Below are 17,570 nucleotides of genomic sequence, written 5' to 3'. Positions count from 1 at the left end.
ATAATATTAACCATATTTATGTTCTATAACGTGGAAAAAATAAACACAAGAGTAATTTCTTACTGACATGAAAATTGATGCCGTGCGTCAACAAAACAAAACTTTTATTTTGAAAGGTTTTTGGCCGGTACACTTTCATTTCATGCTTGCTGCATCTCCTGTGTCAGAGGGTCACAAGTACCCGACTTTTCTCATCAGTGCGCAGAATTTGTTCAATTTTGTAAAGTTTGTTTTAGAAAAATGAGATACTGATCATCAGAAAGCGACTTATTGCCACCCCAATTGCAAGTAATTAGGGCCTATTTAGTGGAAATTCCATTAATGAAGCAATCAATGTTATTAGAATATGCAAATAGTGGAACTGCCAGTTAGGATGCTCTGGTGTGAGGTAAATGTGAGTGACATACCTCACTCATCACTTCATTTTTATTACAGTTTGGCATTTTTCCCCTTTAAGCTTTTATTTTTGTAAATCCACCTCTATTGGAAATGGAAGATTGGTGATTTGCATGCAGTGGAGAGGCTACTTAATAAAGCTCTTCTAGATTAAGGGAAGATTTAGCTCAGTCATTCGTGCAGATTGGATGCCCATCAAAGACGAGCTGGATCTGAGAAAAGGCTGCAGATTAAAAAAAAAAAAAAGCAAGCAGCTGCTGGAATCCACCATTTTTTTTAGCTTCTGTTTCTAATCTGTTTAGGATTTAAACCTGGAAGTTTTTTTACACCTGTGAAAAGCGCTTCCACGAGGAGGTAAACAGACCAGCTGGAAGATGAAAACGCCCAATTCAATGCATATCAAGTATCATATTGCGCTGATGTATGCGGTAGAAATGAACTTTACATTTAAAGTAGGATCGCGCGAGATGATGGGCTGCAGAAATGGAAATATTGGATTAACGCGTGCGCCCTCCCCTCCCCGGAAAACAGATTTGGCACACGATTTGGCACGCGGCTTCATGACTTTCCCACAAATTAAGTTATGAATAAGGACTCACAGTTAATAAAAAAGTTAAAAAAAAAAAAAAAAAAAGAGTATCAGAGAACAAGAAACGGACGCAAAGGCGGAATTACGCAGCGTCCTCGGAGCTGACAGATGAACAGCCCTGCAGTGGAGTGGAGGGTTTCAAAGCCCTGCCTGGGCGTGATGTGTTGCAGCGCGGGGATCAAGCCCTGTTTTCTCATGGCTCCTCCACAATGGCATGTTTGGTAGCTGCCCGTCGTCATTGCTTAATTAAGCGAGCGCTTGATTAATTTGCACTAATTGACAGCTAATTTAAGGGCTCGGGGCACATCGGATTGACGTTCGTCGGGGCACAGAGGCTTTGTGGGGTCAGGGCAACGGGCCACGGGTGGATGGATGGATGGGTGGGTTTTTTTCTTCACTCCATATGCATGACCACCTCTGCAGGGGCTGACCCGTTTCCTGAGACTTGTGTGACAGCAGGGAGGCTGGGGTCAGAAGCGGTGCTGGCTGAAATGCCCCCCTCATTCTGTTGAAAAAAATCTACCCAAAATAATTAAAAAATAATCTTTTCTTAAAGAAAAATCTACTTCCTTAAAGAAAGAGGTGTTCCCACATTTGGCCTTCATGTAAATAAAGAGGCTTTGTCCAAATGTCATGAAGAGCTGAAGTGGAAATTCAGATTGTCACCAAATAAAAAATCATGCATTTTGCTTATGTTTTTTGTGCAAATATGCCACACACGGCTACAATAACACAGATGGAGGAAGCTTCAAAATAAAAGTCTTAAATTCTATCAATTTTAAACTAATTAGAATACAAATAGTTCATGTGATTCACTTGCATGAACTCGGAAAAAGCCAAGACCATTTTAATTCAGGACAAACAGGAAACCCTGAGTTCCTCACCAAAATAAAAGTCCACCTAAACAATATTGCAGATAATTAGAAAGATTGAATCACACTCTCTTGTGGTCGCTCTTGGATTTGTAATCTAATTGGACACACTATTAACAAGTTGCAGTTTTATTAGTCTTTCATGTAATTATTGCTAAATACTTTTTTGCTGTTTTTTAAGTGCCTAATTTTAAGCTTCTTTTTTTTCCTGCTTTTATTGTGAAGCATCTTAGGACCCTGGAGGAGCTGTATTGTAAAGTCCTATATAAAGTTGTTTTCCCCCATTGACGTCCTGATTGGTCAGCCTTTTTTTAATTTTTCTTTTTTCATACCTTTAATTGCACCATGCCCCGCCCCTCTCTTTAATGACGAGTCTAATTATAACTAAATCACGAGATCACGTGATGCTGAATATTTCATCCCAAGGTGAAAACCCCGCCCCCTTTCCACAGTTTACATGGGAAACTGCCTTAAGGTGACGTCTAATGTTAATATAGATTATTTCTCTGATGTGATTGTGTATTTACTTATTTATTTCATTAAAAGGCCATGCCTCCCATCTCCCCCAATGTTCACGCCCAAATCTGCCACTCATCGGGGTAACAGGCGTGCACACTATCGAGCGTGCCACAGAATAATCAATGATCAATGTTCTGCAGCCTGCTTCAACAAGTGTCCACCTGCAGCTGCTTCCAGCTGACAGCATGCCTTTGGGGACACGAAAGGGGGGAACTTTTAAAGATGTTGCTTTATCTAGAATTAATTTGGATGACATTAAGATATTTGTAACACTGATCTTAATTCATGCCTTTGTGAAGCACGTGGCCTAAAAGAGCTTACAAAAAGGACTATTTATTGCACCTAAACAAAATGTTTACAAATAAGCATGTGTTGGATGAAAGTCAGATTTAGCTAAATTTTAGGAGTTTTATGGATGACTTTCAGCTCTAACATTATAAAATCTGGGCATATCAAATACCTCCAAAGTCATTTGAAATAATTAAAAACAATTAACAGAAGCGTGGGCTAAAGAACATTTGTTCTGCAGGTCAATCATCAGTGTGCTGGGTCTTTTTTCTACTTATGTAACAGTTTTATTTGATTATTATTATTATTATTTTATATCTAAAACTACTCAATAATTTAGTCTGTGTGAGAGCTTCTTAGTAAATCCAGGATCTGTAAACATTTCAGCATAAAGTGTGTGGTGCGTTCAGGGGACGCTCCGAATCTACAGACGTCACTTCCCCCCTCGTCTCATAGGGGTGAGATTGGGGGGTTTAAACCAACGAGGAGCTGGGGGCCTCAATCCGTGTGAATCGAAAGGACGATTAGGGGCTTATTAGCGGCCCGGGGTGCAGTGTAACTTGTTGGAAGTGAGCCGCCGGAGCCGCAGCGACATGTCCAGCCGGGAACAGTCCGAGGCGCTGTCTCGCCTAATTACCGCGGAGGGACTTCTTTTTTGTTTCCCTTTCGGCACGCCTGTCTGATTCTCTTCTTGGCCGCTCGGTAGCTCCGACAACACCGGAGTGTTGCTAATTAGAAAATAAATGGTGGCCGTAATTGTGCCAACTCTCATTAACGGCGACGACAACGAGCAATATTATTTTTACGCAATGTTTTGTGTTGGGAACCTAGCTTTCCAGCGCTCATTAGGCGGAAAACATGGCCCCGCATCCGGGAAAGTAGTGCGCGCTGCCTGCGAGGGCCCCTTGATGTCCACGGCCAAGAGGTGCTGCACTTGGAGGAAGTGCAGAGGAATGAAGTTATTGCCCTAATTACAACAGGCTTATTTCTAATAGTTAGCACACAACTAAAGCAAGCACCTTTTTGTAATTTAAAACTTTATTTTACAATATCATAAACTGCAAAAAGGCATTCAATTTTTAAAAGAGAATAATAAATAGGAACAATTACATCACAGATAAGCAGAAAGTAAAAGGCTTTAGAGGATAGGACCCAGCTCCCGCTTTTGAAGCTCTGGTTTTAGATTTTGAACAGTCTGAACTTTGAATGTACATTTTTTTTAAAAATATAATCCACACATCATTTTTGGAACAAAACATGTCACTTTTTGGGTCTTTCCAGGATATTCAGGAACTTTCCCCTGGTCATTTCTCGGGCTGGAAAACAAAAAAACATAAAATCCCATTTAAAAAGGAAAGATAAACCATAATTATTTTGCAAAAATCAAAGTATTTTGGTCTGTTCAACAAGCAGTTCTCGCTGCCAAGTTTCATCAGTGCTGTAACAGGATGCAATTTCTCCAAACATCTGTTCATTTTGTGAATACAAGTAAGATGCACAAAGCCACAAAAGAATCTGAATGCATGACTGCTGCTTTAGTGTAGAGAAGATGAAAAAAAAATAAAAAAAACCCTACGATTTTCATGTTTATCTGTTCTATTGTTTAAAAAACAGAAAGTTGGGTAAAATCTTAATTAATTATTCACAAATAAACAAGCATTTACTAACAATCTCCACCTAAGTTGGAACATTTTTTTCTTGCTTCTAAAAAAAAAAAAAAAAAGCAACAAAATCAGATTTAAAATAACTTAAAAAAAAAGGCTGTGTAACACCGTCTACACACCAAAAAATCATTAATCACTTTCCAATCCAAATATTTGTTTGTTTACTTCACACTTTGTACCAGCACAGAAAGAACCCAATTAAACAAACAAACAATAAAAACCCATTCACCTTCAAAATGGTTGAAAAAAAAAAAAGGAAAGGAAAAAGTGATCAGGATCTGGACGGGCTGCTGACTGTTGATCTAGAGGTGGCTAATGAAAAAGAGGGGGCATTTAGTAATTTAAACGAGCCGGCCAAGGTGGAATGAAAACGCTGCGTGTGAGGGGGCCATGTCACCTTGAGGTGTCCATCATTAGGGTAAAGATGATGCTAACCGAAATGGGATGAATTCATTTTGCACTCTGCTGTCCCTTCGAATCCCCCCAAACAAAGTCATCAGCCGACTCCTGGGCGCGCGGAGGGTGCTACAAGTTGTAATGAAGCCATTAAAATTAGGTGAGGGAAAGCAATTACACTGGGGTGACCCTAAAACTGTCAGTGCGGTGATGATACTTGCATTTTTGCAGCGTTAACACCACAGGAAAAAAAAAAAGGTCTGACAGCAAACCGCATTTAAAGCAAAGGATTTTTTAGGGAAAAAAAAGAATTACAACTGCCACATATCTCATTTGTCATTTTAAATACAACACAAACCTGATAGATTTATATTATTTACATGGAATTTCCTGTTTGACCTCTGAAAATTTGCAAATGCAACGGTTGTGTTACAAATCGTGTCACTAAATAAGGAACCTACACATGTCAAAAGCCACAGTTAATATAGTTGTTTTCATTAGTTTACCACTAGTTTATCTGTGCATGCCACTTTAACTCCCTTACTGGGATTGGATCTTTTGGTTTCAGGATCCCTCTTTCATAAACCACCATTCTAATGAACCAAAACAATGCATTTCATCAGGAACTTGGAAGTCAAATACCAGTTAGGCTGTTTCAGAGCATAATATATTTCAAGTCTCACTGCAATCATTTTTGATCAGTTTTAAAAGCAGCTCCAGTGGTCTTTTATTTATGATTCTGCCGATTTTAGCCAAAAACCTGTCGGTCTCTAGGACATAAGCCTCACTTCCACTGAGCGGTTTGTTTTCATGGTGCATGCGTGGTGTAAACCGCTAGAATGTCATTGTATTGCAACGTCTAGAGAAGCAACAACATTGGAGCTCATCCAGCAGCTCGTCTTTTTATTGCTTTACTTCTGGTACATTGTGTTTAACAGGAATTTAATGTTGTTTGAAAGAAGATTTCGGGCGGCTAAGAAGAATACCACTTTAAAGAGGAACCTGGAGACGTTAGCTTAGCGCTATAAATGGTGCTTTTTAATGTTGTCATCACTTTCTGCCAATCAACGCTTGGCTACAGTGGCTCCGCCCCAGTTGTCTCATTCTAATTTTCTATGGACCTACAACCGATGGGGACCCCCATGAGGTACGAGTCGGTACTGTTTAACCCTTGTACTATTCTAGGCATGTTTACTTTAAAAGTGGGTCACCTGTACGCTACAAGACACTTAACTTTTTTTTAATCTTTACTAGTGTCCGGGGCAGACGTAGAATCCTGTCCACCTTAGTCATTGGAGGGATCACACATCAATATAAGTATGGGGTCATCATGAGGTAGCACAAGGGTTAACCCATTTTGCAATGGAAACGCTCAAAATACCAGACCGTACTGTTCCAGACCGCTCCGTGGAAACAAGGCTATAGTTTCTGCAGAGAGCAGGAGTTTATTAGGAATTCACCTCTAAATTGTGGGCAGGACTATTGGCGGGGAATGATCCTGCCCCTACTTCCCGACATCCATCTGTTAATGCTTTCTTCTGCTAGCTTACAACCCCAGCCTAACATTGCAGATGCCGTGTAGCTCCTACGTTACACCTACAAGCTTTCTCCAACAGCATTTTTGTGTCTGCTCCTGATTCACAACGATTTGTATATATAAAGAAAAAAATACTACAAAACGCAATTTAATCTTTATTTTGTTCTCCATCATGAGAAAAAATCCCACAAGTACATGTTAAAAACACCATATTTAATGGAGTTGATCTTTAAAACATTGCATCTTTACCCAACGAAAATGGATTTAAAGTAGGGCAAATAGGTGTTGCCACCCTAACTAAATTTACTTTACTTCAAAGGGAAAAGCTAAATCTTTCAATGAAACGTGGTGCACACTACTTTTATTTTCCTAAAGCTTTAAAACAAAACAAGAAAGACGTATTAAATATAAAAAGAAAAAAAATATTTAAAGTTAAAACCTGGGAATTTTCTCTGAGAATTAAATTACCACTTGGAAAAATATGTTAACCCACAGGACAGATTAAAGGGAGGACCGGGAGGAACCATTCAAACCTCACTAAGTGAGGCACCCTCCGCCCCCAAATCCCATTTGGCTTTGGACATTAAAGCACACTGCAAAGGCAAATTAATTAATTTTAATTAATGAAATTTGACGAAGGTTAATAGATGTTTTACTCTACCATCTGACTAGTAAGGTTTAATTATATTAAAAATGAGCAGAAAACCTCATTAACACTTATTTAAGACAATACAAGTCAATTAATAAAAAAAATAAACATCTTGACACACTGAGACAATAATTGGTTCATTAAATTCAACGAATTGAGTTTGATCTTGTTTAGCTCAAGACGTGAGTCTATTAAATGAGGAACTGTTAATATTTGTTCATGTTTTCTAGGAAGAACATAAAAAAGAACAAGGAAAGGAACCTCAAACTAAACAACCAATCAAAAGAACGCTGATCGAGCCCCACACAAACACACACGCGCACAATTTGTTATACACTAAGGCAGATCAATACTGATTAGAGGGACTTAGAGATTTGTTTAGTTGATTAGAAAGGTCAATTACTAATTTTGCACTAAGTTAATCAGCACCTTTTTACGACTGCCATCCATACTAAATGACACCTTATGGATTCTGCAGGCTGCTGCCTTGTCTTGTTGATTTGTAGCCATCTAATTATCAATGAGTTCTAACAGATCTGATTTGAACAGTCGGACATTTTTTTTTTTAAATCAAATGACAAAGACATCCTTATTTTCCACAATTCTCCAAGGTTTTGGGGGTTTCATGACACACGTGGCAAAAAGGAAGTTGTGGAGATTCTCCTCAAGTAGCTAAATGTGCCCTGCAGGCTATTAAAAATGTATTTTGTAATCTAAACAGGAAGCTGTTGCAGCCCAAATGATTTCGCAATTTTCTGCTCCGTGACGGTAAATCATTTTCATTTGGCAAATCCCAGGTGGATCCGATGCAAATGCGGAGGAAAACCCGGCCGTGTAACATCTCACTTTCTCCTCTTTTATGGTGAGCTGCATGGGTGTCAGTCCCACAGGCCTCAAACAGCCCTGTCCTGTGTATAAAACCAGAGCAATCAGCGTTTAGTACTCCAGCCTCCCCCAGCGGACTCCTGTTATCTGAAACTCTGGAGTGCTAGGCCCACCCAAATTCACTTATCTTAAAAAGTTAACTTTTTGACCCTCGCTGCCCATCCCCTTAAAATGTCTCCGCCATTATGGGATGTAAGCTTTATTTAATGGATTTAACATCCGCTTTCTGTGCGCCCTTCCCTGGGGAAAAGGGAGACACACACACAAAACAGTCAAGCATGGAAACACTTGAAGGCGCACATATTCATCTGACGTACCCACCCCAGTACCCCCGCCTCGCAACATACACACCTGACGCTCATGTTTGTGTTCAAAATTCAATTACCCACTTATTGATACTTCACAGGGATATTTAAGATGCAGACACGAGCAGTGATTTCCCTGGAGAGCCACTGGTTCCTCTTTATGTCCCAACCCACAGGTCCCCCCCGTCCTCATCCTCCAATGCATTTTCGCCTGGCTGCCACACATACACATTCACACACCAAAACAAACACATCTGCACCTCTCAACCCCATGGCCCAGCCTGCGCCTGTTCAAGAGGTGTCCTTATTAATAGGCAATCAGTCAAAAATCATTCATTAAAAAGCCTAAAAGGTTTTACACCCAGACTATGATTAGCTGGGAAAGAAAATCCAATGAATTCTTAATGCCTTTATGGAAATGAGATGTCATTTCCGATCTGCTCAGGGAGGCAGCAGGCAGGACGGAGGAGGTGTGTGCGCGGCGCGGCACGCCGGCTTCTCTGTTCTCTCACACGGCTCCAGCACCCACCCTGCTGCAGATACGGGGGCGCTCGATCCACCGCAGCTGCAACCCGCTGCGCCATCAGGAGACGCTGATGTCAGAAATCCTTCTGGAACTATTCAAAGACGATACGAAACTCGAACGGCGTCTTGAAATACGCCGAAAACAGTTAAACAGTCGGGGTGAGGTGGGGAGAAGAGGAGGCGCACTGTTCCTCATTCGGCGGCTGTCAGCTCAGGCACTTCATAACCGCCCGCCCCACGGTCAGCCCGCCCCGATGGATTGATGAAGGCACATTAGCGCGACTGGGGCCCACTGAATGCAATCATATTCAGCAGCGGCATGCCTCTAATAGGCTGGAGATTGATCCTGAGGGTGGGGAGGAGGTGGGGGTGAACGCAGGCCCATTAGGAGCTGTCAGGGACGGGCGCCCTTCATTCTCACCTTCACACGGGGAGAGGCAACAGGGTCAACAGCGGGTCTGGGCCGGCTGCTGTTAAGGCAGACAACAGGAGATCAGCGGGGTGGAGGAGGCCACAACAGGTGGTCCCAGGATGACCAGAAGGGACATTTCTTTTACACATCAGAAGCTCACATGTACAATTATTTGAGCTGGACTTAAATGCCTCATTTAGTAGCAAAGAACACCTTAGATATAAGCTGTAGCTTAAGGAATAAAGAACTGTAATAAATAAATAAAGGTGTCACAAAATGAAAATCTAGCTTAAGGAGCCTTTTTTGATTCAAGGGTGACCTTTGTCTGAGCTAAACTAAATAATAAGAAAAAACAAACAAAAAGGGAAGTTAAAATCATGTTTAGACTTACATGGAAAATTACAGAGTTTTTTCCACCATTTTTGCTTCCTTTCTTACAAAAAACATACATTTTCCCAACTATTTTAGATATTCAACAGTCAAGATGAATCAATCTTAAGACTTTTCATTATTTATGATCATATTAATCAGAAGAGAACTTTTTTTATAATAAACCGTATGAAAAAAACATGCAGTTCACTGCTGTAGAATGCATATAAGATCATTTACGTTTCAATTATTTTTGTAAACTCATAATTCATTTGTAAACTATAGTGTGCATTATTGAACAGCAGGACTTACCTGCCTTTTTCCTCAACATAATCACAAATAAAGCATGTTTTTGACATCCTATTTTAGGTGTTTTAATAATACCTCAACTATTTTGACAGATATTGTTCATTTGAAAACAAACTAAAACTAAAAGTGAGCCTTGCCTGTAATGAAAACACAATTGGCTTTGTTTCTATATTTCTAGTTGCTTAAAGTCAAACTCTGATCATTTTTTATCTATTTTAAAAGCAGTCCCAGTTGATCATGATTATTCTGTTTTTAGCCAAACTTAAAAAAAACAACCTTGTTTTCTCTGAGTTGTGGCCGGGACCACTGATGTGAAACAAGCCCACCTTCACTTCCCAACATCCATCTGTTTACAAGTACTTCTGCTAGCTTACAGCCCCTCAGATCCTCAACTTAAAATGGCACTGATATTGGAACTGCCCCGCCGTACAGTTTTAATGAGATGCCAGCTCGAACGGGGATAAAAAAAAAGACGTTCATGGATCTGTTTATTTACAAGTGGATGCCTCAGAACGATCTACAATCCCTAACTTGCCAGGCGCTTCCTCCCAGTAAAAGCGTGTGCGCCGTCTGTCATCCATCGCTCCCACAAACAAAGACGCACGCTTTATTTCGCTTTTCCTCTGGTAGCAAGGGGAACCTTCCTTTAAAGGCCTGAACGGGACCTCACGAGTGTGATCAAACACTAATGCAGCAGTAGTGAGTCAGAGTGATTCACGCAGTGGCACGGAAACATACTGGAAAAACGTGCGTAACGTTTTGCTGTATCCCTGCGCGGCCAGGTATGAGGGGTGCGTGGACTTTCCATATCGCTCAAAGTCAAAGGCGCGCTCCATCGTAGTTTCAACTGTTAATTTCAGCACATGACACAGTAACACGATCATCTCCTGAACGAACAAAGGAACACTGACAGGCAAAGCATTTCCATGTTTTTGGGACTGCGCGTGATGGCGAAGGCCGGGTAAAGCTTGCACTCTGAAATCCTGACCGATCTTTATGTATTAGTAACACTAAGGTGGATTTTTGCAGTAACTTGAGATCTGGTCAACTTTAACGCCATCCACATTGTTTCCCAATAACACGACTTGCCGGAATCACCATCTGTGACCCACAAAATGTGCACTGCGTGATCATCCGGTCGCTCTCCGCTTCGGTGTCAGAGAGAAACGCTCTAAAGTCAATTAAGTTGGACAAGAACATTTAACAGATTTTGGGACTTGGTGCAGACAAAAGACTCACTGGATTATAGGGGATTTCTGTAAAAAGTTTAGGCTTTCAAGTGCCCCTTATAGTGCAAAAAAATATGATACTATTAGTGACAAAACTCCTTTTCTACTCTATAAGTATTAACAATTCCCAAAATAGAGGCCAATATTGCATGGTGGTATGAAATATTTTAGATTGAAACAACTGACGTTTTATAGCATTTTTGCTATAGATGCAGGTACTAATGGAATTGACACTTCAAATGAACACGTGTGAGGTAAATCTCTTTAAAATAGTATTCTTTCGCCTTAAGCATACAGGTGTTCACATGCTACAGCTGCTAACTTGTTACCAGCCGCCTCAGTAGCTGATGCTTGGTGCTGCGTTCCCACGGGAACACTCAGCTTTCAATTACCTCCAATATCAGCACTTATCAGAGTCCTCAGCGTTCCCCAGAGACTTGGGGCTTGATGCCCACACTGCAGCCCACGAATGAGGCATTCATCATGGACAGGGTAGCAGCTGGGGCCTGAGGAGGAGGCACGCGTCGGGCCCCGTGGGGACTAAACTGGGCGTTTACCATTTCGCCATATTTCGGGGCGTGTTGGTGGCGGAAGGCGTGTGCCGCGTCTCGCATCAATAACAGTGCATATGCACAACTCCGACCGTGCACGAGACGGCGCAGTAAAACGGCACTCGGGTTTCATTTTCTCGTCTTGCGGCGAATTTTCACTGCTTGATTGTTGCTCTGCTCATTAAGCGTCCCCCTGTTTTAATGGTCCAAATGTTGAGGGGGGGAGGGGCCGTAAATCCTCCTCTCTGCCCTGTCTCCGAGGCGGCCTCTGCAGAGTATGTTTACGGGCAGTGAAGAGTGCACAAACATGATGAAAAAGTGGCTGAGATTTACAGGGCCTCCCCTGACAGCCAGGAAAAGGAGAAAATTAAACCAGAGAGCATTAAACAGGCACCGATTACAGGGTGCTCTGACACCAATAATAACCATCATTGTGTCCTGTCATTCTGGGGTACATGACGTGAGTGCAAAACCTGCAGATCCCTCCCCACATCCACCATCTTTGCACCCAGCACAACCGTCAAGTCAAGTATCCAAATCCATTTTTAGGGGAAATTTTAACTTTTTACCAAATCGACTAAGATTACTTTATTTTTCCCAATGTTATTTCAAATTAAAAATTCATCATCTTTTTAAATACTGGAAACACACCAACTGAATACAATTTCATATCACTTATCAACATGAGGAAGACGCACCGGCTCTGCACAAACTCACTTGAGCAAACATGAAAGCATTTTGCTTTTAGTATCATATGAGCACTTAGCTCTTTAATCCACACTCTACAAGGATTAGGACAATGGAGGCGGCGGGGAATGGATTAAATAAATAGATTTTTCATGCATCAAATGTTTGTGCGTTTGTTGCATAGGCTTTTGCCGGCACTCTTTCATTTCAACAAAACTGACCTGAATTCATTATTTGAAAACCTTAAGGTCAACTTACTCCTGCTGTGAAAATTGGATACGATTTAAAAAAAAAAAAAAAAAATGAAAGAAAGAAAAATGATAATTTAGCAATCTGAGTGAGGTCAGTCGGTTTGGAATTTGAATGTAGAAGCAGCCAAAGACTTATGAGGGAAGAAAAGTGCTTAGGAAGGTTATTAGCACCCTCTAGTGGTGAAGAATCTTGGAAGTACTTACACTCCTCTAAACCCAGCTGGTAAGCCAGATTCTGAAGTCCTTTGACCTTCTCCATCAGATTGGCTGTAGTCAGACTTCCCAGTTCTGCAGAGGTATAATATAACAATAAATGAAAGCCTTTAGAGACACTTTATTAGCTAAAGAAACTAGAATTGTTCTTTAAAGACCCACTTTGCTCATTTTTTTAAATCTATTTTCAATGTGTTTCCTGTGATCTTTAATTATGATTATGCTGGTTTTAGCAAAAAGAAAAGTCTTGTTTTTTTTGGACAGCTTGTGCAGCGCAGCAGTAGTTTATTGGAAATTCGCTACTGAGTTGTGAGTGGACTCTTGGCGGGAAGCAACCCCACCCCACCCAATCAACCATCTGTTTACATGCTCTCGCGGTGCAACAAAAAATGGTGAGCGAGATTGGAGCTCTCTAGCCGTACAGTTTAGAGCCAGATATCAGCTCAGACGAGGAAAACCAAGACGAAAATAAATCTAGACGTCTACAAGTGGATGCATCAGAATGGAGCAGAGCAGGGAGCTTGTAACCCACCAGGCATATTTTTTCAGCTCCTTATTCACAGCTAATTGAATAAAAAATGCTCAAAAATGCAATTTTAAGCTTAATTCTCTCTCTATATATGTCCTTCATAATCAGAAAAATGCCACAAAAACAGGTTAAAAACACAAAAAAAGTACAAGAGGGTCTTTAAATGTACTTCGGTTTATACAGCTTAAATCTCCAACCTTTCAACATTTCGATGTCCTCACTCTCCAACTCAGCCATCCATTTTGGAGGAGAGGTGGCGATAGGCTGCAATTAAATAAATAAAAAAAAAACAAAAAAAAACATACAAAGTCTCAACTCTAGTCTTTGCGTTGCATTGTCAATCTTGAATAATTGCAGTTTATCAATCATTGAATCAAAGTCACACTCACGTTTTTGCAAGTTGCTGCAAACTCTGCGACTCCAGGCACTGCGTGAAAATTCACATTGATATAAATATTCAAATAAAAAGTCATTTTATCAGCTGGACTGGGAGGATAGAAACTTACACTGCTCTGGCCACAGGTCAGGCGATGCTCTATCCAGCTTCTCAAAACTCAGCAACGAAATCTCAAAATCCTCCCCTGTAGACACACAAGTGTTTACTTTTTAAAAACTTGTTACTAAAAATACGTTTTTAAGTTGTATCCTTTAAAATATCAGTGAGGAACAATCAAATTCAGCTGGTTAAAATAATGAGACATGATAAAGAAACTTTTTGTAAACTGGTCAAAAGTTGAAACCTGAAAATCAACTTTTGTTTCATGTTGTATTTAGACAGAATATTTATTTGGTTTCAACATTAGACCTTAAAATGCAGTTTTGAATGAATATAAAAATAGTTTTATTAATTTGTGATTCATATAAATACTGATCAACTGACAAAAGATTAACAAAAGAGTATCGTGGTGATCTGATCATGCAGTAAACATATGTTGGGGCATTTAAACAGAAATGCCTTGATGATGGCAGAGGTCAGAGGAGAATGACCAGACTGGTTCCAGCTGATAGAAAGACAACAGGAACTCAAACAACTACAGGTTACAACTGAGGTCTGCAGAAGAGCATCTCTGAACACAAAACACGTCCAAACCTTGAGACAGACAGTTTACAGCAGCAGAAGAACCAACTGGGTACCTCTCCTATCAGCTAAGAACAGGAAACCGAGGCTACAATTCAACAAAATTGGACAATAAAACAATAGAAAAACATCATCTCGTCTGAAGAGTCTCCATTTCTACTGCAACAGGGTAGGGTCAGAATTTGGCATCAGCAACATGCAATTATGGATTCATACTACGTTGTATCAATGGGTTAGGTTGGTGGTGGTGGTGGTGTAATGATGTGGGGTATATTTTCTTGACACACTTTGGGCCTCTTAGTACCAATTGGTCATGGTTACAACACCACAGCCTACTCAGGAATTGTTGCTGACCATGTTCATTCCTTTATGACCACAGTGTAACCATAGTCTGGTGTTACTTCTAGCAGAATAACATGTCATAAAGCTGGAATCAGCTCAGGCTGGTTTCTTGAACATGACAATGAGCTCACTTGATTCAATTGACCTCCACAGAAACCAAATCTCAACCCAGCGTGCCGGTATAACAATAAAACGGTCACACAGGTTATGAAGCAACCAAAACAACTATTAAGTGGGAAGAAATAGCATCGGATACTTTGCTATAACTGTAGCAGTAATGCTAATTCGAGCGAAACGAAGCAAAAAGACCGTCCAAAGTCTACTGCTGTCTCTACTATCAACGGCCGACGCACCAAAGCTACGAGAGTCTCAGAACCAGGAAAAACAAAGGAAGATAAACAACCAGATTTAACAAGAAATTAGTCCTCCGACAAAGATTTTGTCGTCTCTGAATGTCAACAATACACCACGTTCTAACTGTTAATGACTTAAATGTATTGAAATAGTTACATTTATGATGTATTCAAAGCGTATCCGAGAAAAGAATTAAAATTTACCTCCATTTGGAGACGCCATCTTCAAAAAGATCACGTGACATGCAACAACCAATGGCAAGAGACGTTTTCTGTTTTGAGGTGTGGCGATGCTTTTCGTTATCACGTCGCCAGAGGGCGCTAAAGGTGTTTCTTACCGACCAAAACCCAACGAAGGGGCTACGAATCTCAATGTTAAGAAAAATACAATCTAGTTATGTTTTTGTGGCCAGTTAGTCATTCATTTAAAAATGTAGTTTTTAAGTATTAAATTAATTAAATTGTTATATTTTTCAATATTTAATGTTTTCAAAATAAAGTGCACTCTGTATCAATTAGGATCCTCCTGAACTAAAAAAAAAAAAAAAAAAAAAAAGTAAGTTAAACATGGGATTTTCTATTACTATATATCACCCACAATAATCTTTAGGAGTTATTTTCTTGCACTTCCTTTCCTTCATTATGTGGTTCTCAGAATTTATGTATTTTCCCCCAATCTTTATATGGACTTTTAGCTAAAATGTAAACAAATACATTAAAATGTCTAATATTTATAGGTTGTTTCATTCTTATTTTGAACATTATATGTTCATATTGATCACACATTTCCCCAAAACACCATAAATGAATATTATTATATATATTTTGAGGTTTGAGGTTGCTAATTTTTGACTTTGTGGTACATCTTGTTTTGTGTTTGTAAATTATATAAAAGGCAACAGGACATTGAATACAAGAATAAAACAATTTATTGAGCATATGATCACACTACAAAAAAAATACTAAAAAAAACACGAAAGCAGAATTCCTCCGAGAACTAATGTCAAACTATAATACTAAAAGGCAGGAAAATCTCAACTGAAAATACGGAATGTAAAATTTTCTAGTAAAACAAAAACCACTTTTGTCTCTTTGAAATGGAATTTAATTTGTCACTTAAGGGCACTTGGTGACAATTCATGTGTACCTTAATGGATTGTACAATCTATCTGCTTTTTCAAATGGATTGAATTCACATTTTTCTTATAGAAAGACAACATATGAAATGTTNTTCCCCAAAACACCATAAATGAATATTATTATATATATTTTGAGGTTTCTAATTTTTGACTTTGTGGTACATTTTGTTTTGTGTTTGTAAATCATATAAAAGGTAACAGGACATTGAATACAAGAATAAAACAATTTATTCATCACATGATCACACTAAGAAAAAAAAACTAAAAAAAACACGAAAGCAGAATTCCTCCTAGAACTAATGTCAAACTATAATACTAAAAGGCAGGAAAATCTCAACTGAAAATACGGAATGTAAAATTTTCTGGTAAAAAAAAAACAAACTTTTGTCTCTTTCAAATGGAATTTAATTTGTCACTTAACGCCACTTGGTGACAATTCAGGCGTACCTTAATGGATTGCACAATCTGCTTTTTCAAATAGATTGAATTCACATTTTTCTTATAGAAAGACAACATATGAAATGTTTAGACTCAAACTCCATCAAGAGCTCAAATACTCAAGGTCTTTGACGAGAATCCATCTGCATCTTCATCAAACAAGGATAACTAGAAATCCCAGGAGTCCATCCACTTCAGGCCCGCCATTGCACTCCCCGACTCATGAGCAAGAGGACCCATCATGCCGTAGGACAGATGATGAAACAGGTAGAAACTGGAAGGATCACAAAGATCTATTTATGATATTGTAAAAGAGCTGTGAGGTCTCAAATCACACAATTTAGATGCAAGTATGAGTTCTAGTTGCATTAAGGTGATATAAACTACAAAGTAAGGGTTCTTTCATGAGTCTCACCTGTAAAGGATGCTGAATTCAAGTAGCAACCATCCAGCAACCTTCAGTCGGTCAGAATAAATAGGTTGCAGCAGCAGGTCAGAGCTTTTGAAAAGGATGTCCAGTGTAACTCCTGTTGAAACAAGACAACAACACTCAGAAGTCTGCACCGATCTGACAGCACACGAGACAAAACGTTGAAGTTTTGTTGTTATTTCAAACATAAAAAACTGATCAGACATTTTGACGTTTTAGAATTCTTAAGTTGTTGCATTTTAATGCTGTTTACAAATTTCTTTTAAAGGAAGACCAACATTTTTAATGTGGAAATTAATTAGAAATTTATTTATTTGATATTGAAACCATTTTATTATATTTAATCATAATCGATTGCTTTTCAACCATCATTTTTAGTTTTTTACCTTTCCATTGGGGTTTACTTATTTGTTTGATTATCTACTTTTACTTTTATGTATTTTACTGGTTTTAACTCCAGCTTCTTCCTCAGGGAGATCCTCCTCACAGTGACCAACCCTTCTCGTGGTCATTTATCAGTGGGACCTCCCAGGTCTGGCTGTCTTTATTCATCTGTCCCATGGTTACTTCCCCTGTGATCACAACTGGGTTGGTCACTGGGGTGAACAGTTCCAA

General features: G+C 39.5%; 1 protein-coding gene and 1 long non-coding RNA gene across 2 annotated transcripts; both read right to left on the bottom strand.

Moving 5' to 3' along the window:
- Positions 1-3,684: 3,684 nt before the first annotated feature.
- Positions 3,685-15,641, bottom strand: lin52 (lin-52 DREAM MuvB core complex component). The gene is made up of 6 exons (XM_024278280.2): positions 15,153-15,641; positions 13,682-13,756; positions 13,565-13,602; positions 13,373-13,439; positions 12,638-12,721; positions 3,685-3,980 (listed from the first exon to the last, which is right to left on the bottom strand). Exons 1-6 carry the CDS (start codon positions 15,169-15,171, stop codon positions 3,925-3,927), a joined length of 339 nt encoding a protein of 112 aa, XP_024134048.1. The 5' UTR covers positions 15,172-15,641; the 3' UTR covers positions 3,685-3,924.
- An 833-nt stretch (positions 15,642-16,474) lies between these two features.
- Positions 16,475-17,564, bottom strand: LOC118597979. The gene is made up of 2 exons (XR_004947012.1): positions 16,941-17,564; positions 16,475-16,799 (listed from the first exon to the last, which is right to left on the bottom strand). It is a non-coding gene; the product is annotated as an uncharacterized LOC118597979 (long non-coding RNA).
- Between the last annotated feature and the right edge of the window lie 6 nt (positions 17,565-17,570).

This window comes from Oryzias melastigma, linkage group LG22, assembly GCF_002922805.2.
Source record: "Oryzias melastigma strain HK-1 linkage group LG22, ASM292280v2, whole genome shotgun sequence".
Taxonomy (NCBI): Eukaryota; Metazoa; Chordata; class Actinopteri; order Beloniformes; family Adrianichthyidae; genus Oryzias; species Oryzias melastigma.
This window is presented reverse-complemented; position numbering and strand designations above follow the sequence as displayed.